The 21,858-nt window shown below is 71.3% G+C and overlaps 1 protein-coding gene across 7 annotated transcripts; it reads right to left on the minus strand.

Annotated features, from left to right (window-relative positions):
- Positions 1 to 1,696: 1,696 nt before the first annotated feature.
- Positions 1,697 to 16,583, minus strand: DPYSL5 (dihydropyrimidinase like 5). Of its 7 annotated transcripts, none has more exons than XR_012834962.1 (14): positions 16,511 to 16,583; positions 11,437 to 11,701; positions 9,632 to 9,790; positions 8,691 to 8,870; positions 8,520 to 8,588; positions 8,218 to 8,262; positions 7,858 to 7,933; positions 6,716 to 6,872; positions 5,850 to 5,991; positions 5,351 to 5,493; positions 5,055 to 5,262; positions 3,570 to 3,738; positions 2,041 to 2,686; positions 1,697 to 1,925 (listed from the first exon to the last, which is right to left on the minus strand). XR_012834962.1 is itself a non-coding variant. In XM_075750199.1 (13 exons), exons 2-13 carry the CDS (start codon positions 11,695 to 11,697, stop codon positions 2,601 to 2,603), a joined length of 1,695 nt encoding a protein of 564 aa, XP_075606314.1. In that variant the 5' UTR covers positions 11,698 to 11,701; positions 16,479 to 16,527; the 3' UTR covers positions 1,990 to 2,600. The 7 variants fall into 7 exon arrangements, 1 of the variants encoding a protein (XP_075606314.1); XR_012834960.1 differs by having other exon boundaries at positions 16,495 to 16,573; XR_012834964.1 differs by having other exon boundaries at positions 16,527 to 16,565.
- Between the last annotated feature and the right edge of the window lie 5,275 nt (positions 16,584 to 21,858).

The raw sequence follows: 21,858 nt of genomic DNA on the forward strand, positions 1-21,858 counted from the left end.
CGCCGCCATGGCAACGCGGCGGGGCCACGCCCCCTCTCGTCACCCCGGCAACGCCGGCCGCGGCCCTGCCTCCCCCACAGCGCCCCCTGGGGGCGGGCGGCGACCACCTCCGCTCCTCCGGGACCCCCCGGGACCCCCCAAAACCCCTCCAGGACCCCCGAACCCCTCTGGGACCCCCCGAGACCCCCCCGAGACTCCCCGGGACCCTCTGGGACCCCCCGAGTCCCCCCCCCGGGACACCGGGACCCCTCTGGGACCACCCCGAGACCCCCTGGAGCCCTTCCGGAACCCCCTAAAACCCCCCCAGGACCTCCGAACCCCTCTGGGACCCCCCGAGACCCCCCCGGGACCCCCCCCGGGGCGCCAGAGAGTCCTGGGACGTTTGGGACCCGCCCCGTAGCCCGGGGATCCCCAGTGCCCCCGTGACAGCCCTAAGAGCGGCTCCCAGGACCCCCCGGACACCCCGAGCCCCGCGGTGGGACCCTTTGCACCCCCCCGTACCCCGCACCCCCCAACCTACACCCCATCCCTGCAGCCCCCCTGCATCCACACGTGTGTTTGTGCAACGTAGCAGCGTGTGCATGTGCACGTGTGGGTGCCATGTAGCAGCGCGTGTGTGTGCGTGTGCACGCGTGTGCGTGTGCCCTCGCCCTCCCGCTGCGGAGACGTGTGACCCGCATGGCTGCCTGCGGCGGCGGCGCTGCCAGGATGTCCTCGGCTATGCGGCAGCAGGGCCGGCTCTGTGTCCGCACACGTGTCCCCACGCGTGTCCCCACGCGTGTCCTTGCGGCAGGGCTGCGGATGCTCCCAGCACCCTCCCGGGCCCCGCTCACCCCCAGCGCCGCAGCCATGGGTGGCCGCACGCCGGATCCGGTGCCGCACACCGCGGTGGCCGCGTGCTGGTGGCTCACCATCCAGACGGGACCCCCGGGGCTGTGGCTGAATTAACGCCGCTCCCAGCTCGGCCGCGGGTGGTGGGGGTCCGTGTGCCGAAATCGGGGCCGTCTCGGGGTGGCCTCGCACGCCCCAGGCGGGTGTCAGTGCCGCCAGCGCCGGGTGGGCAGCGGCAGGGGCTGAGCCGGCGCGTCCGTGCCCACACACGCATGTCCTCGCACGCGTGTCCTCGCACGCTGCTCCCCACGGGACGGGGCGCTCCCCCCGCTCCCCCCAGGCAGCGCCCAGCCCCACGCGGGGTGTCCGAGCCCCCCCCAGAGCCCTGCCCCGCCGGGGGCACCTCCCGAGGGGCAGCGGGGTGGGGGCTGACGGGTGGGCGTGCGGGGGGACGTGGGGACGGTCCCGGACCCCCGGCAGGACCGGGGTGCAGGCGCAGAGCCCCCCGCGGGCCTTACCCCAGCCCCCCCCAAGCAGGCGTCGAGGCCGGGCGCTGTGAGAACGGTCTTTAATGAGCAAACAGAAACGTACTGCAGGTTCCTAAAACGGCCGATATGAACTACCCGGGGGGGGCAGGACCCCCCGTGCTGGGCTGCGCCCACCCGGCCCCCCGCACACCTACAGGGACCATCTAGGGGAAAAGTGCACAAGGAACAATTCACATCTGACGCTACCGTGGGACGGGCTGGGGAGGGGGCGGGGGGCCGGGGCACCCACCCCGTAGCACCAGCACGCGGCCGGGGGCACGACGGGGACCCCGGTCCGCCGGGGACACGCGTGCGTGGAACCACGCCCAGCCGGCACGTGCCGCGGGTGCCCGGGAGCGTCGGCAGCACCGGGGTCCCCGGGAGCCCCGCGGTGGGGGAGTGGAGGGGCCGGGGTGAGGGGTGCTCCCGGCCTAGCGTGAAACAGGCACCCGCCGTCGTGCGGAGGAGTGCAGGTGTGCACACGCGTGTGCAATGAACGTCTCACTGAGACCATGCACAGCGCAATGTACGTGTGCACAGACGTGGCAGCGAGGAGCCCGCTGGCACCTTGCACGGGGGGGTGCGCGTGTGGGTGCACGTGTGCTATGAGCGTGTCACTGAGACCGTGCACGGTGTGACGCACACGTGCGCACACACGCGGCAGCGAGGAGCCCGCTGGCACTTTGCACAGAGAGATGCATGTGTGCGTGCACGCGTGTGCCAGCGGGCAGCTGCCGGTACCACGCTTGTGCAGGTGTGCGCATGCCATGCCGCCGCTCGCTGCCGGGGCGTGCGAAGGACTCACGCGTCCCGCGTGGGACCGGGGTGGGAGAGGAGGGGAGGGCCGGAGGGGGTGCAGGGATGGGGGGCAGCCCGGGGGGTGGGAAGGGTGGAGGGGGGGTCCCTGCTTCTCCCCTAACGCTAGTGACACAAACCACTTCAGAGTATTTCCACGTGATGCACAAACAAGTCAAAAATTCACTGATCCAAACCCAACGTGCAAACAGAAAAGGGCCGGGGCAGGCCCACCGCTGCCCCCGTCCCCTCCCGCCGGCCGGGCCGCGGCCCCCCGGCCCCCACGCACGGCCGCCGGCTCAGGCTGCCGACACGGCCCTGCGGGCAAGCCGGGGGCCGGGCAGGGCCCCCCGGTGCGAGGGGAGCCCCGCCGGAGCCGGGGTCCCGGGGTGGGGGGGCGGCGTGGGGCCGGCGCCTGGTCCTCAGTTGGGGGACAGGTCCCCGGCTCTACCAAATGCCGCTCGACCGGCCTCCGGGGGGAGCGAGAATCCGGGCCGAAGCTCGCTTTGGAACGTGGTCATCGATCTGAGAACCTGCCGGACAGACGGACGGGCGGGCGTCAGGGCTGCCGGCACCGCGGTGAGAGCCCGACGGCCACCCCGGTACCCCCAGCCCTGCTGCCGGCACCGTGGGGACAGCGGGTGCTCGTGTCCCGTCCCCCCCCCCGGCACCCCTGCAGCCCCGCTCCCCCCTCGGCTGTGCCGCACGTGGTGGGTGAGCGCCGGAGCACCACAGCCTGGTGCAGCGCTGGCCGTGCTGGGAGTGACGTGACGGCCCGGGCCCCAGCGTCCCACCCCGGGGGGCCAGAGCCGCCCTGGCTTTGCCAGGAGCACTGAGCGGGGTGCCGGCAGGACACATCACCCGAGGCTGCCGGCCCCGGCACGGCTGGCACTGAGCCACGGTGAGCGTGGGCAACACGCAGTGCCGCAGCCGAGGGAGCGGGGCGCAGCCAGCCCCACTCCCACCCGAGCACGGCACGCGGCTCGGTCCTGTCCGGCGCAGGGCAGCGCCGTGGCAGCTGCGTGGTGGGATGGTGGGTGCCAGCCAGAGGCGCAGGGATCCCCCCCATCCCTCCGGTCCTGCTCCCCGGTACAAAGGTGCCCGCCGGGGCCAAACACAACGCACGCGCCGGCTCCGTCCTGCCCGCCCCGGCTGCCCCCTGCCCGGCACGGACCCCCGCCAGCGCAGCCACGCGACGGACGGTGCGGGGAGGGATGGGTGAGGGCTGGGGGGGCTGCGGGTCCGGGGATGGGGTCAGCTCCCTACTCTGCTCCGGGAGCACCGGGGCGGCACGGCCCCTGCCCAGGAGAAGGGGGTGGCACCCCGGGGTGGTGCCGGAGAGTCGCCGGTGAGCCCTGAGGGGGTCTGGGCAGGGGGCCGGGGCTGCCGGGACCCTCGCTGCGGCCCCGCTCTTACCGGACAGGCTGAAGCTGGACTCGTGGAGGTCCCTCATGCCCCCGTGTCGCGTGGCAGGCCGGGTGGGCGTATCGGCCAGGGGCGTCCCCGTCTCTTTTTTCCCGGCATGCACAACCACGGCCACGTCCCCCAGGTACGGGGTGCGATCCACACCCCGCAGCTTTAAACTCTGCCGGAAGGGAAAGAAAAAGCAGAGAGAGGGTCAGCCCGGGCGGCACCGCGCCGTGGGGGGGCTGCGGCCGGGGCGCGGGGGGAGCACGGGGTGCCCCGAGGTGCGAGCGGGGTTAGGGGGGTCACTGCCCTACAGCGGGGTGCGGATCAGCCGGGTGTGGGGGGAAGGAAGGGGGCCAGGGCATGCTGTGGCGAGGGGAGGGGGGGGCACCAAGAGGGATGCTGGCCGGGCTGAGGGGGTCCTGGTGCAGGAGGTGCCGGCGTGGAGCGGTGCCAGGGCAGGGGAAGGCGGGTGACCCCGGAGACGCAGCCCCTTGCCCCATCCCCCGGCAATGCCAAGCCCCCCCAGCAGCGAGACGCAGGCGGGTGCTCGGGGCGGCCGGTGCAGGCAGGCAGTGGCCGGTGCAGATGCAGCAGCAGGACCCTGCCCCGTGCCGCCCCGGTGCCCCCCCAGCCACACACGGCTCCAGCCGGGCACCCCGGCATTGGGCATCGGCTCCCCGGGACCGTGCTGGGGCCCCCGGCCGGCCCCTTCCCGCGCAGCACCAGCACCACGTCGAGCCCCCGGCGCATCCCCCATGGCCGGCGAAAGGTGCGAGGACACAAGCGGTCCCCAGCACCGGGGTCTGCCGGCTTGGGGCGCACGGCCAGGCAGGGGACGGGGCACCGAGGGGGGCAGAGGGGAGGAGAGGGGCGTCTGAACCCCCCGAGCGTGGGCAAGACCTGCCCTGCAGCCCGGAGACGCGCGCCCCGGGGTCCCCTCCTGTCCCTGCCCCGGTGCACGTGGGGTCACCGGGGGCTGCGCAGGGGGACCTGGCCAAGGCAGACAGCCCGGGGGGGCACGGTGCAGGGGACCCCGACACTCGGCCCGTGGCTTGCACGCGTGTCGGGACAACCGCTGGCTGCAGCATCACGCAGGGCGACCGTCCCCAAACGCTCTGCACCGGCGCCATGCGGGCAAGGGCCCGGGGAAGGGCGGCAGCGGAGCGGGGCGGGGGGAGTCCTCCATCATACGCCCACCCCAGGGACCCCACCGCCGGCGCTCGCCCCCAGCTGGGCACTGCCACTGCCGTCCTTCCCCGTCCCCGGCACGTGGCACGCTGCGCTCCCACCGTGCGATGCTCCAGGGCGCTACCGACCACGGCACGACGTGGCACAGACCTGTCCTCCCAGCACCGGCAGCGCTGACCCGCGCCGCTGGGACCACCATGGCCGCCCCCTCCCTCGCCCCCTCCGGCAGCCAGGAGCCAGGCACGGCGCAGCCCTGCCCCACGGCGCGGCACAGCGCCGGCACGGCCCCCGCCACCCCCCTACCTTCTCCCGCTGCACCAGCTTCTTGTAGATGGAGTCCGGGAAGGAGCGCAGCGGGCAGAACTTGCCGGTGCCCTCGGCGCACATGAAGACGCCGTTCTCGTAGACCACGCGCCCGCGGCTGATGGTGACCAGGGGCACGCCGTGGCACCGCATGTTCTCGTACAGGTTGATGTCCCCCCCCTGCACCTGGGTGCTGGCCGAGATGGTCCTGGGAGGGGGGACGGGGCGGTGAGCGGGCGGCCGGCGGCACGGGGAGCCCCCTCCCCGGCTCCCCCCCCCCCACCGGCTGCACCTACTTGGTGGCCTCGGGGTCCCAGACCACGACGTCGGCGTCGGCCCCGGGGATGATCCGGCCCTTGCGGGGGTACAGGTTGTGGATCTTGGCGGCGTTGGAGCTGGTCACGGCCACGAAGCGATTCTCATCCATCTTGCCCCCGACCTGCCGCCGGAGCCGGGGGTGAGGATGTGCTGGGGCCGCATCCTGCGCCGGCCCTGCAGCGCTGCCCAGACGCTTCCGCCCCGTCCCTCGTGCCCTGGGCTGCCCCAAGCCCCCCGGGGGATGCTGCCGGGGCCGTGCCCCTTGCTGGGAGCGCTGGGTTGTACTGGGGGGCACCTCGCCCGCCCCAGGCCGGAGGGCAATCGCCCCACGGGACGTCGCGTGGGACCCGGGGAAAGGGCCCTCTCGCCCCGACGCCGGACCCACTGCCGAGCCCCCCCGGAGCCAGGGGGTGCCAGCCCCGTCCCAGCCCCGTCCCGGGGTGCCCGTGGGCAGGGGAGGGGTGGGGGGCCCCGTACCACGCCTCGCTCCCAGATGATGTTCATGCGGTCCTGCACCCCGCTGACGCCGTGGGGGATCTTGGTGAAGTCCTCCTTGCCCATGGCTTTCTGCTTGGTGCTGAAGGGCCGGTGGTCCGAGGCCACGATGTTCAGCGTGTCGCTGCGGGAGGACGGCACAGCACCGCTGACGGCACGGCTGGGGCGGCTCGGCCACGGTCAGCCGGCCGGGAGCGGGGTGCCCGGGGAGCTCAGCACCCGGGGAGTGGGGGTGCCCAGGGGAGCATGGTGCTTGGGGAGTGGGGTGCACAGGGAGCTCTGCACCCACACAGTGGGGTGCCCAGGGAATGGAGCACCCACACAGTGGGGTGCCTGGGGAGCGGGGTGCCCAGCGAATGGTACACCCATGCAGTGGGGTGCCCATGGAGGGGGTGCCCAGGGAGCTTAGCACCTGGGGAGCAGGGGGGTGCCTGGGGAGCTCAGCACCCATCCCAGGTGCTCAGCGAGTGCTTGGGAAGTGCAGCACCCAGAGAGCGAGACCCCTGCGGGAGCACGGTGTTTGGCACCCGAGGTGCCCCGAAAGCCGGTGCCCAAGAAGTGAGGTATTGGGGATGGGGGTGCATGGGGGGCTACCCCAAGGAGCAGGGTGCCCGAAGGGTGAGGTGTCTGCAGAGCACGGCACCGGGGGAGCAGGGTCCCCAAAAGCACAATGCCGGGGCGACGGGGCAGCCAGACGGCGTGGTACCCGAGAGCGGGACGCCCGGCCATGCCGGACGCCGGGGATGCCTGGAGAGCGCCGGCAAGCGCGGCAGCCGGGGAGGGGGACAGGGAAGCACGGCCCGCGGAGAGGGGTGCCCGGGGCGTGCGGGGTGCCGGGGGTGCCTCACTTGGCGAGCAGGCTCATGAGGTAGGCGGAGGTGTTGGTGTCCAGGCGCAGCGGCGGCACCGTGACGTAGGCGGCGGCGTGGAACCAGTCCTGGTGGTAGTAGTGCAGCCCGGTGAGCGTGGCATGTGCCGTGGTCGTCTCCGCGTACACCACCTTCCCTGCCGGGGCGGAGGCACACGCGTGGGGCTGGTGTGCAAGGGAGGGGCGTGCACGGGCAGGTGTGCAAGGTGTGCGTGTGAGCTCTGCCTATGTCGGTGTCTCTGCAGGCAGTGTGTGCCCCCGTCTGGGCAGGTGCCTGTGTGCACACGTGTGCTTACGCCTGCGACCCGCGTCTGTGCAAGTAGAGCTGCGGGTGCCTGGTGGCTGCGGGCCCACGTGTGCACACGCACCACACCCCCACACGTGCTCCTGTGTCCGTGTGTCCGTTCCCGCCTGTGTGAGACCCCACGTGTCTCTGCGTGTGTGCCCACACCTCTGCACATGACACGGCCCTGCACGCGCCCGTGTCACTCCCGGTGCCCTGCGTGTGTCCCGTGTCTGTGGGTGTGTCTGTGTCCACACACGCGCCCTTGTCCACACACGTCTGTGTCAGTGTGTGCCCCACGTCCGTGGCCTTGCACGGGCTCACGCCTGATCGTGCACACACACACACACACACACACACACACACACACGCGCGTGCAGGAGCCCGCACTGCGGGGGGGCGGAGCTACAGCGCGGGGGGCGGAGCTACAGCGCGGGGGGCGGAGCTACAGCGCGGGGGGCGGAGCTACAGCGCGGGGGGCGGAGCTACAGCGCGGGGGGCGGAGCTAAGGGCTGTTCCACTGTAGGGGGCGGAGCTACAAGGCAGGTGGGAGAACGGGGGCTCCGGCTGCGGGGGCGTGGCCAGATGCCTGGTGGGCGTGGCCAGATGCCTGGTGGGCGTGGCCAGGGACTCCCACCCGCATGGCCACGATCCTGGGGGACACGGAGGTTTCCCCCCCCCCCCAGTGGGTCCAGACCCCCCCTCCCCATGCTGAGTCCGGGACCCAGGGGGGTTCCACATCCCACCCCCCCCCACCAGCCCTGGGGAGGGGCCACATCCTGCCTCCGGCATGGGGGGGGGGGGGGCGATGCTTTTTGGGGGGGGGTGTGACCCCCTACCTTGCATCTTGGCGGCAGCGATGACATCCCCTGCGGACATGCTGGAGACGTTCACCAAGTAGACGGGGCAGTGGGTCTGCGGAGAGGTGGGGGGGTCAGTGCCACCACAGCACCCTGGCTCCACGGGGGGGGGGGTCCCCGCACCCCTACTGGGGTGCGGGGACCCCCCCCCCCGTGGAACCAGGGTGCCCACCCTAAAATGCGCCAGAAGGGGATGCCCCAGCCACGGGAGAAGGTGGGATGCCCACCGCACTCCGGCACAACCATGTGCCACACACCCAGCTCGCTCGGGGCAGGTGGGACCCCGGTGCGGACCCATGGTGGGGTTCAGTCCTGGCCACCCGGCTCGGGAGCGCTCACCCTGTTGGCAATGGTGATGACACGGTGCGTGGCCTCGGCTTCCAGCTGCGGAGAGAGCCGGCGGTGAGATGCACGGCACGGCAAAACGTCCCAGATGGGTGTGCAGATGGGGGTGTGCGTGGATAGGCATGCTGGTGCACGGATGGGTGAGCAGACAGCGTGCAAGCGGTGCAGAGACGGGCGTGCAAATGGTGCGTGTGGACGGCATGTGCGTGGCGTGCAGATGGGCGCACGGGCGATGCCAGCTATGAGGGTGCCCCCGAGCATCCCAACCACGTCCAGGGCCACCAGCAGTCACCTACCTCTTCGGGCCGGCTGATCTCGATGCCCTCCGGCCCCGTGATGCCCAGGTCCAGCGCCTCCTTCGCTCCCTAGGGAACGGGGAGGGGGGTGTCAGGCTGGGGGTGACACGGGGGGCTCTGCCCCATCACCGCCGGGCTCCTCCGTGGGCATCCCCGGTCCCCAGCGCTCACCTCGGCCACCAGCTCGCCGTTCTCGGCGTGGACCCGGGCAATGGCACCGATGTCGCGGCAGGCCCGGAAGACCTGGTAGAGCTCGCTGTCCCGCAGCATGTACAGGTCCTTGTAGGTCATGAACATCTGGAAGGAGTTCACCCCCTTCTCCCGCACCAGCGCCTCCATCTCCGCCTTCACCTGTGCCGGGACAGGGGGGGTCAGCGTGGTGGGGGGGACACGACCGCTCCGGGGTGCACAGGCAGCCATGGGATGCCCCCCCCCCCGCCATGGGGCAGGGACCGACACGTCGTCCCTGGGGACGTGAGACGCAGGATTGTGCACGCACTGCGGGGCGAGCCGGGGAGCGACAGATGCTGGGGGGGAGCGGGGAGGATTTTGCTCGCCACGATCTGGCCCTGGCCTGGCTGGATCCCCGGTGTGCCGGCGCTGGGATGCACCCGGGGGCACCCGCTCCATCCCCACCCATCCCCTTCGCTGCCTGGGGGGGTCTGGCCGGGCCACGGGGCACACAAGGGCCGGGGTCTCCCGGCTCAAACCCGGCTCAAGCCCGGCCTGACCCTGCTCCAGCAGCTTCGGTGGGGATTGAGGAGCCATGGGACGGGGTCCGGGCGCCGAGCAGGGCCAGCACCTGTGGGGGTCGTGCTGCAGGATGGGGTGTCCCCCCCCGGCCGGGACTGCCATGCCCGGGCACCCCAGTGCCCTTCCCAGAGCGGCAGCTCCTTCCCCGCCCCGGCGAGGGGCTCAGCCCCATGGAGACCCCCTGCCCCGCTGAGCCCGGATCAAGGCAGCTCAAAAGGCAGCCTGGGGGCTCAGCCCACCCCAACGAGCAGCTAATGGGATCAGCGGGGCCGGGAATTAGCCCCGGCCGCAGCAGCTGCTCCTGGGCACTCGCTGTGCCGCGAGCCGGAGCCGCGCTGTGCCGGCGTTGCCGGACTCACCTTGGGCGCCCACCAAGTGATGCCCATGTGCAGGGCGTAGTCGCAGCAGACCTTGGGGTCGGCCAGGCTGCGGCACTTCTCGTAGGCGTCCAGCAGCGAGGTCTCCTTGTCGGGCAGGACGTGGCCGATGATCATCGTCGTTCCCCCGACCAGGGCTGCCTGCGGGTCACGGGGGACAGTGGCGGTCGGGGGGGTGTGGAGTCGCCCCGCTGGGGAACGGCCCCCGGTGGTGCTGCCCGCGCCGCGGGACGGCACTAATCCTGCCGGGCTGGGACAGCCAGGCTCGGGGTACGGCGTTGCCCATGGGTAGGTGGGGGCCCTGGGCTGGACCCCGTTGCAGGCAGGGATCCCCCCCGCATCACCCTGGGGTGCAACTGTCCCCCCGCAGCGCCCTCGTCCTGCCTGCGGCTGCCCGGTTGCAGCGGCACATCTGGGCGCATGGCACATCTGGAGAGCCCCATCCTGCCTCATGCTGCCCACTGGGGCACCGACTGCCCCCCCCCCCCAGCACCAACCGCTGGATTTGGGGTGCCGGGGGACGCCCTGCCCGGGCCAGGTACCGTAGCCCCCGCAGCCCCCCCAGCCGCACCCCTGGTGTGGGGCCCGATCCAGGATGGGGCTGCTCAGCCCAGCCCCGGCAGCACAGGGGGCAGGGAGACCCCCCCGCCGCAGCACGCGTGGGCAGCAGGGCGGGCGCCGTCGCACCCGGCGGTGTCCCCGGCTCACCCGGCCCGGCTAATCCCCAAAGCTCCTTTATCAATTGGCCCTGGCGGTCTGGCGCAGGCCGGCGACGCCGGCACGGTGCTGTGAGGCAGCCTGCCGGGATGGGGATGGGGAGCAGGCATGGCACGGGGCGCCCGCGGTGACCGCGCCGAACCCCTGCTCTCCGGCACATCTCCGGACCCCTCACTGTGCCGCTGCATGGGACCCTCCCCCCTTTGCCGCAGCAGCCGTGGCAAATCCGAGCCCCCTGCCCAGGGCTGCTGGGCACCCCGGGGCCAGGCACGGCCAGCGCCGGCCCGGCACAATGGCTGCTCTGTATGGGGTGCTGGAGGCAGGCAGCCCCGGCGCTGCCCGGGACGAGCCCACGCCGGCCCCTCGGCACCCCCAGGCAGCGGCACCCGGTGCACGGCACCGCCGGCCCACGGCAGGGCCCTGCGGCACTGGGAGGGCCCCCAGCCGGGCTGGCACCCCCACGGCAGCCTTGGTGCTTTAGGTGCCTCTGGCAGAACCAGGCCCGGGCTTGCCGTGCCCTGGTCCGGAGCTGGATGAGCATCCCCCCCGTAGCAGGGTCTGCGCCGAGGGGTCCCTGCGCGGGAGAGAGAGCACCTTTGCTGGGGACCCTCTCGGCGCACCCACCCCTCTGCTCGCCCCCCCCCGGGGCCGGCAGCCAACGCGGCCGGGCAGGAGAGCCAGGCTGCCGGCCAGCAGCGTGCGGGGAGCAGGGGGGCCCCGTGCCGGCACGGGGTGCCACAGCCCTGGCGGGGGAGGAGGATGCTCCCAGCAAGGGGACCCGATGGATGGGGACATGGGGACAGGCGGTGCCACGCCAGGCTGCCGGGGAGCTGACGCAGGCGGCTGCCTGCCATGCCAGGGCAGAGACCCTGCCCACACCACGCGGCTCCCGCCGCTGGGGCCCGGCCACCAAACTCTCGCCTGCCCAGCATCCCCCTCGGCCACAGATGCTCCACGCCGACCCGCTGCGGCACCCGCCGGCACCCAAGCTGGGAGCAAACCCACCCGCCGGGGCTCGGGGCGCGGGCAGAGCCTGGGGGGTACGGGGGGGGGCCACGGCCGGGCGGTACCTTGGTGCCGTGGTAGAAGTCATCCACGCAGGTGGCGTTCATGAAAGTCTGGTGGAAGTGGGTGCTGGTGTCAATGCCGCCGGGGATGACGAGCTTGCCGGTAGCGTCGATGACCTTGGCCCCGCCGGGGATCATGAGCTCGCGACCCACTTGCTGGATGATGCCGTTCTCGATGTAGACGTCCGCCTCCAGCGTGCAGTCGTCGTTCACCACCTTCCCCCCCTTGATGAGGATCCGCATGGTGGCCGCGTTGGCCAGCATGGTGCTGCGAGGGCAGGCGTCAGCCCCGGGGCGGCCGCTGGCTGCCCCCGTCCCACACAGCCCCCCGGGGCCGAGTAGGGCTCACCCCCGTCGCCCACTCCTGGGGGTCCCGGGCCAGCCCGGTGCTGGGGGCGGGTCGCCCTTCTCGGCACGGGACCCGGCGCAGGCAGCAGGCAGGGTGTCGGGCAGCCCCGTGGCTGCGTGTCCGCCATGGCCGCCCCCGCCCTGGGCCATGTCAACGCTGGATTATCCCGGGAAATCCGTGGAGAGGGGGGGCCTGGGCACCGAGTCAGGAGCTGCTGCCCTGCCGAGCCCCCCTGCTCTGGCGATGTGAGCCTGCGCCTCGGCCAGCGCTGCCCACCCCTAGCCCCAGCCCCAGCCCCGGACTGCTGGGCCCCCACCTCTGCCGGCACCGCACGCTGCCCTCCTGCCCCCCCGGCTGCGGGCAGGGACCCAGGGCGAGGGAGGGGGCCGAGCCCCGGCTGCCGGTGCCGCGCGTGCCGAGGGGATAGTGCTGGGGCTTCTCCCTGCGGGGCGAGCACCCACCCCACGGCCCCACATGGTGCTGGCTGTGCCGGAGCCCCCGCGCTGCCCCTGTGCCGCCTCGACCCCCGGCGGTGAGGGGGCTCCCCAGACACGATCCATAATTCATCCGGTAGATGAAGGTCAAACGCCATCGACCCGTCTGAGCGGGGACGGCACAGGCGGGCGCCCCGGGGACACGAGGTGGGCAGGGACCCTGTGCAGGGACCCCCGGGGTGCTGCCTGCCGGGCCGTGCCCGGCGCAGACAAAGGCCAGGGCGCACACGCGGGCAGCACGGCACTGCCCGGCCTCGCCGGCACAAGCCCACGGCGGCGCTGGCTGTGGCTGGCCTGCACCGAGCAGCCCCGGTGTGAGCAGACCCCAGCGCCCACCCGACCCCAGTGCCCTGGACGAGCACGGTGCACGGTGTCCCTGCCACGACGCCAGGGCCAGCGCCGAGCCATGGGGCAGAGGGTGCTGGTGGCGGGGCACGGTCCCTTGTGGCGAGGGGCTGCCCGGCACCCCCACAGCCCTGCCGTTGCTCCGTGCGGATGCCGGGGCACCGCTCCAAAGGGACGTGCCAGCAATTCCCAGCCGCCCAGCAAAACACCGGCTCGGCAGCAAATGGCTTCCCCGGGTGCCGGACCTGGCGGGGAGCCGTGGCGGCCAGCGCGGCTGAGCTGGGCCTTGCCGGCAGCTGAGCATTCCCAGCACCACGGGCAGGAGCAGCTGCCCAGGGAGGGTGAGCAGCTGTGTCCACCACGGGACCACCATGGCGCTGGGGCCGGGGGGCACCGGGACCCCTTCCTGGGCCGGCTCCTGCCCCGGGGCTCCGCGATGGCAGTGCCAGCCGTGCCGTGGGTGAGGCCGGTACCAGCCCCGTGCCCTGTCCCGCTGCTCTGCCCCGGCACAGCCAGCCCCTGCCGCGGTCCTGCGGGGAGCCCCCCCCTGCCACCGGGAACCCTCCTGGGAAAGGCGGCCCCCACCCTGCCAGGAATGCCACCGCCATGCACCGCTGCACCGGCTCGGTGTGCACCGGCTGCCGAGGGACGGCAGAGGAGAACAGGTCCTGGGAGGCCGAGGGGACCCGCGGCTGCACTGCCAGCCCCAGGGGGACGCAGGGCACGGCCCCCACCGGAGACCTGCCGAGCCCCCGCGCCAGCAACAGCGGGGATGGGGCGAGGGGTCGGGGCAGAGACTGACCTTGGCGGGGCAAGGGACCGTGGGAGACGCGGTGATGCCCACGGGAGATGCGGTGATGCCCGCTGCCCCCCTGGAACCCCAGGGCAGGGGTGTGCCGGGCAGGACGGTGCTCACGCGGCGCAGGAGCGGGGCTGTGGGAGCGAAGTGGCGCGTGGCACCCCGAGATGAAAGCGGGTTGCTGTGACGGACAGATCTGGAGCGCGGCAGCGTGCGGGGAGCAGCCTGCACCGGCTCCCGGCGGTGCCGCAGCATCTCCCCGCCGTGCGGCATGGGCAGGGCCCCCCGGCATGGGTGGGATGGGGGGATGGGGCACCCGCCGTGCCCGGTGCTCCACAAATGCGGATGGGACCTGACCCACCCTGGCCCACCCGGTGCCGCGCAGGCAGGACCGTGCTGCCAGCTGGATCCGGGAGGTCTGGCAGGGGCCGGGGTGGGCTCTCCAGCCCCACAGCCCCACGGGTGGGGTGGGAGGAGGGTGGCTGCCAGGGGCGTGCTGGACGGGGGTGAGCGCGGCAGAGCACGGCACTGGCTGTGGGGACAGAGCATCGCTCGGGGACGCAGGCAAGGGCGAGCCCAGCGTGGGCTGGACACGATGGACAGACGAGGGCTGGCAGCTCGACAAGCTGCCCGTGGCCTTGGCCACCACGGAGCCGCCACCGCCACCAAGCTCCCCCCACCCCGCTGTGCCGGGGCCCTTTCCTGCCCCCTCCTCGGGGACCCAGCCCAGGGACAGCCCTGCCACCCCGGCACCGCAACCCCAGGACGGGCCATCACTGCCCCCCCCGCCTCCTGCACCGCTAGCCACCGCTCCGGCCGTCACGCCGGTCCCCGTGCCCAGCCCAGGCTGCCCACTGCCAACTGCCCGGCACGCCAGTCCCTCCCGGCGCACACCGAGCACCCCCAGGGGCTCTTCCCCCCGGTGCCCCGGCCTGTGCCGCAGTGCCAGCATGGCACAGCCTGTCCTGGAAACACCCGGGCTCTTGCCCGCGCCCCGGTGAGCCGCTGCGGCGCAGTGGCACCGCCGGCATCAGGCCGCAGCAGCTGCTCGGTGAGGCGGGAGGTTTCTGTGAGACAACAGGTTCCCCAGGCAGGGCAGAAACGCAGCGTCAGTGCTGGGGGGGGCCACGAGCATCCTCAGGGACCCCCCGCCTGGCCCCGCCACCGCAGCCGGCAGCCCTGTACCGCAGGCCCCCGGCTCGGCCGTCCTTGGGCGCTGCCGGCAGCCCGGCCGAGCCCCGGGAGGCGGGGGGCCGTGGCGGTGCTTCCCGGCATACAAAGCAGCGCGGCCATCTCGGGGGGCTCGCGGCCCCCCCAGCGCACGCCGGCTGCTCCGCCGGCCCCGAGCCGAGGGGGCTGGCAGGGCGGGGGCGCGGGGACAGCTGTGACCCCGGCAGGACAAAGGGACCCTGCCCCGGCGGGGGCTGCCGGGGGGGCACCTGTTGGGGCCGGGGTGGCCGCTGGGCCCAGCCTTTGTGCCGGGACGGTGGGGGCTGCGGCGCGGACGCACACAGAGCCGCATTGTGCGGTGAGGCGAGGCGAGGGGCTGCTCCCGCGCCTGGCCTGCCACGGCCCCTCCACCGCCCCCCGCTTTTGTCTGTGCCGGCGAGCCCCCCGGCACCCACCCCCCCGGCTGGGCCCTGGCCGGGACCCTCCTTTGTCAGGGGCCGGGCCCGGTGACCGTCCGCTCCCGGGCAGGATCAGCCCCGCCGGTGACACCAAACCACGAGCACCGCCTGCCCGCGGCGGCAGCTGGGTGGGCATCGCCCCTGCCCAGGAGATGCCTCTTGGGGGGTCACGACCGCCACGTCCCCCCCAGCCCTGCCCCTTCCTCGGCTTCGGTTCGGGCACAGCCAGGCCGGGAGCCGGCGTCCCGCTCCGGTGCTGCACGAGAGGCCGGGGCTGCCGCACCCCGCTGCCAGGGGCCCGCTGACCGCCGGATGAGCTCCGGTGCCGGGGTGACCAAGCCAGCACCCCGGGAGGGACGGGGAGACCGGGGCTGCCCCCGCGGTGACCAGGGGACCACGATCCACGGGCGAAGGGCCGGGGATGCTCCGGCAGAGCCGGCGCTCGTGCCGCCAAGCCCGGGATGCCGCGGGCGCGCGAGCAGCCGGTCGTGGTCCCCACGGGCACCTTGGCACGGCAGGCTCCGCGGCACGCCGCACGCCGTGGCACGGCCACACCCGAGCGAGCGCGGGGCGCTGCCGCCGCAGAGGGGTACCGGGGGGCCGGCGGGCTCCCCCAGCCCCGTCCCGGGGGGCACGTCACGGCCGGCACTGCGGCAGCGCGGCGGGCACCGAACCCGGGTCCTGCCGGCCGGGGCGGGGGGGGATCCCCGGGCACAGAGCGGAGCTACGGGGGGTCCCCCCGGGTGCCCACCCCCGGCGCGGGGTGCGGGGCAGGGCGAGGAGCGGGGCGGGGGGGCGGCCCGGGGCGGGGGGCGGCGGGGCCCGGTGCCGGCTCGGGGGGCGCGGGCGGGTCCCGGCCCCGCAGACAAAGCCCGGTGCCGCCCAGCACAAAGGATGCTCCGAGCCGGGGCGGGGCCGCCCGGGAGCCCCGCGGAACAATGGGCCGGGCCCGGCGGGACCCCCGCCCGCCCCCGCCGCCCGTTCCCCCCCCGCCCCCCCCCCGCCCCGGGCTCCCCGCCGCGCCCCGGGGTCCCCGCTCCTCCGCGCCCCTGCTGCTGCCCCGCACCCGGTCGCGACACGGCGGCGGCGAGGGAGCCGAGCCCGTTCGGGCGGGGCGGCCGCGTCGCCACACCCCGCCGAGCAGACCCCCGGCGCTGTCGCGACACGATCGCCCTGTCGCGACAGGTGACTCGCCGTACGTGGGCGGGGGCCGCACCTAACCCTTCCGCCCCGCGATGCTCCTCCGCGAGGCGGCCCGCGCGGGAGGGGAGCGGGGCACTAGTCCCCCTCCTCGCCTGTCGCGGCAGTCCCGCTTGTCGCGATGCACGCACCTGTCGCGATTGCCCCGCCCGTCGCGATACGGTCGCGACGAGTCAGGTCCCGCCGTTGCGGGGACGTGCGGCAACAGCCCAGCCCAGCCCAGCCGGTACCTCCCGCTGCCGGTACCTCCCGCTGCCGGTACCTCCCGCTGCCGGTACCTCCCGCTCCGGCTGCGCCAGCCGCGCTCCCCGTCCGCGATCGTCTCTCAACCAAACCTGCGCGGGGGGGGCGGGGCCTGCCCGAGGCCTCGGCCAATGGCCGCCCGTCTTCCCCGCTGCGGGCGGGGCTAAGCCCCCCAGCAGGGTGGGCTGCGCGTGGCCTGACTGACAGGTGGAGGGGGCGGGGCCGGGCACCAGGACCCCGCCCAGCGGCGGCCACCTGCCCGCGCGGTTGCCGTGGTGACGGGCGCCGACACAAAGGCGCGCGGGGACGGCCCCGAGTAACCCCGACCCCCCCCGACCCCGGGGACCCCCGGACCCCCCATGGTCCCCATGGACGGACACCCACCCCCCATGGACGGACACCCCCTATGGACCCCCCTATGGACCCCCCCCCTCAGATCCCCCATGGACCCCCCCACCCCCCATGGCCCCCTCCATGGATGGCCCCCCCTATGGATCCCCCATGGATGGACACCCACCCCCCCATGGATGGACACCCCCTATGGACCCCCCCCCCCCCCGATCCCCCATGGACCCCCCCCGGATGGACACACACCCCCCCCGGCCCCCCTCTAGACCCCGACCATACCCCTCCTGACACCCCCCAGGTAATTCCCCCATGACGCCCATGGCACCCCCGGACACCCCCACACCATGACATCACTCCTGCATGGCCACCCATGACATCCCCGTAGGGGCCTCCCAGTAACACCCAGCTGTGCCCAGTAACACCCAGCAGTGCCCAGTAACACCCAGCTGTGCCCAGTACAGCCCAGAAACACCCAGTACAGCCCAGTAGCACCCAGCAGTGCCCAGTAGCACCCATTACAGCCCAGTAACACACAGCTGTACCCAGTAACACCCAGTACAGCCCAGTAACACCCAGCTGTGCCCAGTACAGCCCAGTAACACCCAGCAGTGCCCAGTAACACCCAGTACAGCCCATTACAGCCCAGTAACACCCAGCTGTGCCCAGTAACACCCAGTACAGCCCAGTAATACTCAGTACAGCCCAGTAGCACCCAGTACGGCCCAGTAACACCCAACTGTACCCAATACAGCCCAGTAGCACACAGTACAGCCCAGTAACACCCAGCAGTGCCCAGTAACACCCAGTACAGGCAGTAACACCCAGCTGTGCCCAGTAACACCCAGCTGTGCCCGGTAACACCCAGTACAGCCCAGTAACACCCAGCTGTGCCCAGCACAGGCCAGAGGTGCTCAGTAGCGCCCAGCACAGTGCAGCAGATCCCACCAGCACCCAGCACAGCCCAGTATCACCCAGCGCACCCCAGCAGCCCCCAGTCACACCTGCTAGCCATGGCACGGCCCATCTCAGTGGCCCAGGCTCCGAGCGGGTGGGGACGGGGCACGGTGGACCGGTGGCATCGGGGATCCCAACATGCAGGATGTGGCTCCCGGTGCCCGGCAGTGCCAGGGCTGGTGCATTGAGTGGGGACATGGGGCTGGGTCAGGGCTGCTGGAGGGATCTGCTGTTCCATCCCATGCCCATACCATTCCCATCCCATCCCATCCCATCCCCCATCCCATCCCATCCCATCCCCATCCCCATCCCCATCCCATCCCCATCCCCATCCCCATCCCATCCCATCCCCATCCCCATCCCATCCCACCCCCATCCCATCCCCATCTCCATCCCCATCCCATCCCCATCCCCATCCCATCCCCATCCCATCCCCATCCCACCCCCATCCCATCCCCATCCCATCCCATCCCATCCCACCCCCATCCCATCCCCATCCCCATCCCATCCCATCCCATCCCATCCCCATCCCATCCCATCCCATCCCCATCCCCATCCCCATCCCACCCCCATCCCATCCCCATCCCATCCCCATCCCCATCCCCATCCCCATCCCCATCCCATCCCATCCTCGGGGACCCCCAGCTCCCCAGGTCCCTTTCCCTCCCCAGCCCCCCAAGCCCTGGTCCCTCAGCCCCTGCTCACAGGGCAGGTCCCACCGTCCCCTCAGCATCGCGGTGGCCTCACCTGAGCCCGTCCTGGGTTTGACGTCTGCCTCGTGTCGTTCGCTGGGGGCTGCAGTTCAGCTCGTGTCTGCCAGGACCCCTGTGTCCCCTCCAGCAGAGCTGCCCCAGCCTGTGTCGCTGCCAGGGGCACTGCCCACCCGGGGCAGGACTTTGCCTTTGTCCTTGTAAGGTCCCTGCTGGCCCTTTCCTCCAGCCTGGCTCAGTCCTCGAGCAGAGTGACTGGTCCCTGCAAATTTGGTTGTGACAGAACAGTTTGGGTGGGCAGGGACCCCACAGCCCACCCAGTGCCACCCCTGCCATGGGCAGGGACACCCTCCACTAGCCCAGGTTGCCCAAAGCCCCATCCAACCTGGCCTTGACCACTGCCAGGGAGCCAGGGGCAGCCACAGCTTCTCTGGGCACCCTGGGCCAGGGCCTCAGCACCCTCCCAGGGAAGGATTGCTGCCTCCCATCCCATCTCCATCTCCCCTCCTGCAGCTTCAGGCCATTCCCCTTGGCCTGTCCCTCCCTGCCCTTGGCACCAGCCCCTCTCCAGCTTTCCTGGAGCCCCTGCAGGGACTGGAAGGGGCTCCAAGGTCTCCCCGCAGCCTTCTCTTCTCCAGGCTCAACCAGCCCAACTCTCTCAGCCTGAGGTCTCCAGAGCAGAGGGGCTCCAGCCCTCGCAGCATCTCCGTGGCCTCCTCTGGCCTGGCTCCAACAGCTCCGTGTCCTTCTTGTCCTGGGGACCCCCGAGCTGGACGCAGCACTGCAGGGGGGTCTCAGCAGAGCGGAGCAGAGGGGCAGAATCCCCTCCCTCGACCTGCTGCTCACGCTGCTGGACACGCAGCCCAGGACACGGGTGGCTTTCTGGGCTGCCAGCGCACCTTGCCGGCTCATGGGGAGCTTCTCGTCCCCCAACAGCCCCAGTCCTTCTCCTCAGGGCTGCTCTCCATCCATTCCCTGCCCAGCCTGGAGCTGTGCTTGGGATTGCCCTGACCCACATGCAGGACCTTGCCCTTGGCCTGGGTAAACCTGAGGAGGTTCCCAGGTCCCCCCCAGCCTGCCCGGGTCCCTGGGGATTGCAGCCCTCCCAATGTAGATGCCAGCCCCCCTGGGGCATCGCCTGCAAGTGTTACCTGCAAACCCCACCGAGCGCAGAGCACGGCTCTCCGAGCCACCCACCGCACCTGCCACTCGCCCACCCGTATCCACCCACCAGACCCCACGTCCCAGCGTGGGCACACACGCTCAGCACCGGCTGTTCGGGGATGTCCTCCACCCCCAGGATCATCCCTCCTGTCCTGTCACCTTCTGGAGGTGACCCGGAGGGGCTCACAAGGCCCTTCAGCCCCTGGGCACCCTTGGGTGCAGCCTCTGGGGGGTCAGGGTGTCTCAGGAGAGCCCCCACTCGGTTCTCCCCCATTTTGGGCAGTTCTGCTGCTCCCGCCCCATCTCCAGGCCCGTGTCACCCGTCCCTGCCGTCCCCAGACCCAGCCTGGCCCTGGGCACCCCCCAGCTGTGGGGGGGTGGGTGGGGATTTGGGTCCTCTCCCTGGCCCCGGGGTGCCGCTTGAGCCACAGCGTCCCCACGAGCCCCCCCAGCCCGTCCCCGCCACCACCCCATCCCCGTCCCCGTGACCCACCGGTCCCCTCGCCCCACCAGCCCCTCTCCTGGGCTCTGTCCTGCGAGGGGTCCCCTGGGCTCATCACCCCGCCACCTCGGGGTCCGGCGTAGGGACTGGGGGGGTCCCCGGGAGTCTCAGCACCCGCCCCGTGCCGCCCAGCCGGAGGGGAAACTGAGGCAGGAGGTGTGCAGGGCAGGCTCCTGACCTGCGGCTCATGGGGCAGAAACGCGGGGTCCCACTGTGCTGGGGGGGAGTCTGCACCCCCACGCCCGGTGCTGCACGAGCAAAGCCCCCAGTGACCTGCCCCGAGTGCCGGGCTCAGCCCGCAGCCCCCCCTGCACCCGAGGCTGGGACCCCAGCACCCACCGGGACCCCACCATTGCCTGACCCCAGCACCCACCCATCGCTCGCTGGGACCCCAGCACCTGCACCAGGACCCCAGCACCCACCGGGACCCCACCATTGCCTGACCCCAGCACCCACCCATCGCTCGCTGGGACCCCAGCACCTGCACCAGGACTCCAGCACCCACCGGGACCCCCCCCACCCAGATGCCGAGAGGACACAGAGACCACAGGGAGGTTGGTTTTTTTTTTTTCTCTTGTTTTTTTCCTCTTTTTTTCTTTTTTTTTTTTTTTGCACAAAAACAGTACATTTATTCAAGTGTTCTCCAGCACAAGTACATTAGAAAGGAGCTCGTCTGTATTATACTCTTCTGGGCACCAAAGAAAAATAAAAAGGAGGATGGGATGGAAGCGGAACGGACAGACTTTCTACATCTGCTGCACGCATTGACCTTTAATTAGTTCAGAACAGCTATGTCACGAGCAATACTTACACAGATACAACAGAGTGCCGGGCAAGCCCCGCGGGCCAGAACCATACGGTGAAATGCACAGTATTCAGCGGCAATAAATAGAGAAGCGACCCTAAAAAAACAAACCAACAAAAAACAAAAGGAACGAACCGAGAGAGAGAAAAGTAGAAAATAAAAGGGGGGGGTGTGGGGGGGGGAAGAGCAGCTGGGGACGCTGGGCCGGGGCGGCCGCGGCGGTGCCGCCGGCGCTGCCGGGAATGTGGCGGTCGGGCGCGGGCTGAGCCAAATCATAGGAGAGGAGGGTACCGAACTCTACGCGTTTATTCCTCGGTATGAGTACATGATTCCCCACAAATAGTTAAGCGTCAGCTACTTCAATGTCTAGGCTAAAACACATGAAATCTCTCGTTTAGTTTTCAAGTACAAAGTTAAAATGCCTTTTTGTTTTTTGTTTTTTTTTTAATAATAATATATAAGAGTAAAATAATAGTGCTCTTTGAAACTCCACTACAAGAAAACAAAACAAACAGTCATTGTCCAGACAGCAGACTTAATTTAACAATATATATTTTTAATAAAATGTTTTAGCACCGTGTTTGTCACCTACTCCCTCTGCAGATCTTAAGGAATTTAGGCTTTTTTTTTTTTTTAGTTTCATCTAGGGCTGTGCAACAAAATTTGTCTGTTTGTTTTAAAAAAAGATGTGAGTCGGGTACGTTAAAAACTGAACTCTTTCCCCAGGCATCCCCACGGTCCCCACCACCGCCGGCGGCTGGCGCGGAGCTGCCCACGTGCCCCCGGCACCGCCGAGCCGAGCCCGGCGCCTTTCCAGTTGTGCCACGACGGGAACCTGCTTCCCGCCGGCACCGGCTCCGGCACCGGCCCGGGCGTCCCAGCCG

Source organism: Balearica regulorum, chromosome 3, assembly GCF_011004875.1.
Source record: "Balearica regulorum gibbericeps isolate bBalReg1 chromosome 3, bBalReg1.pri, whole genome shotgun sequence".
Lineage (NCBI taxonomy): Eukaryota > Metazoa > Chordata > Aves > Gruiformes > Gruidae > Balearica > Balearica regulorum.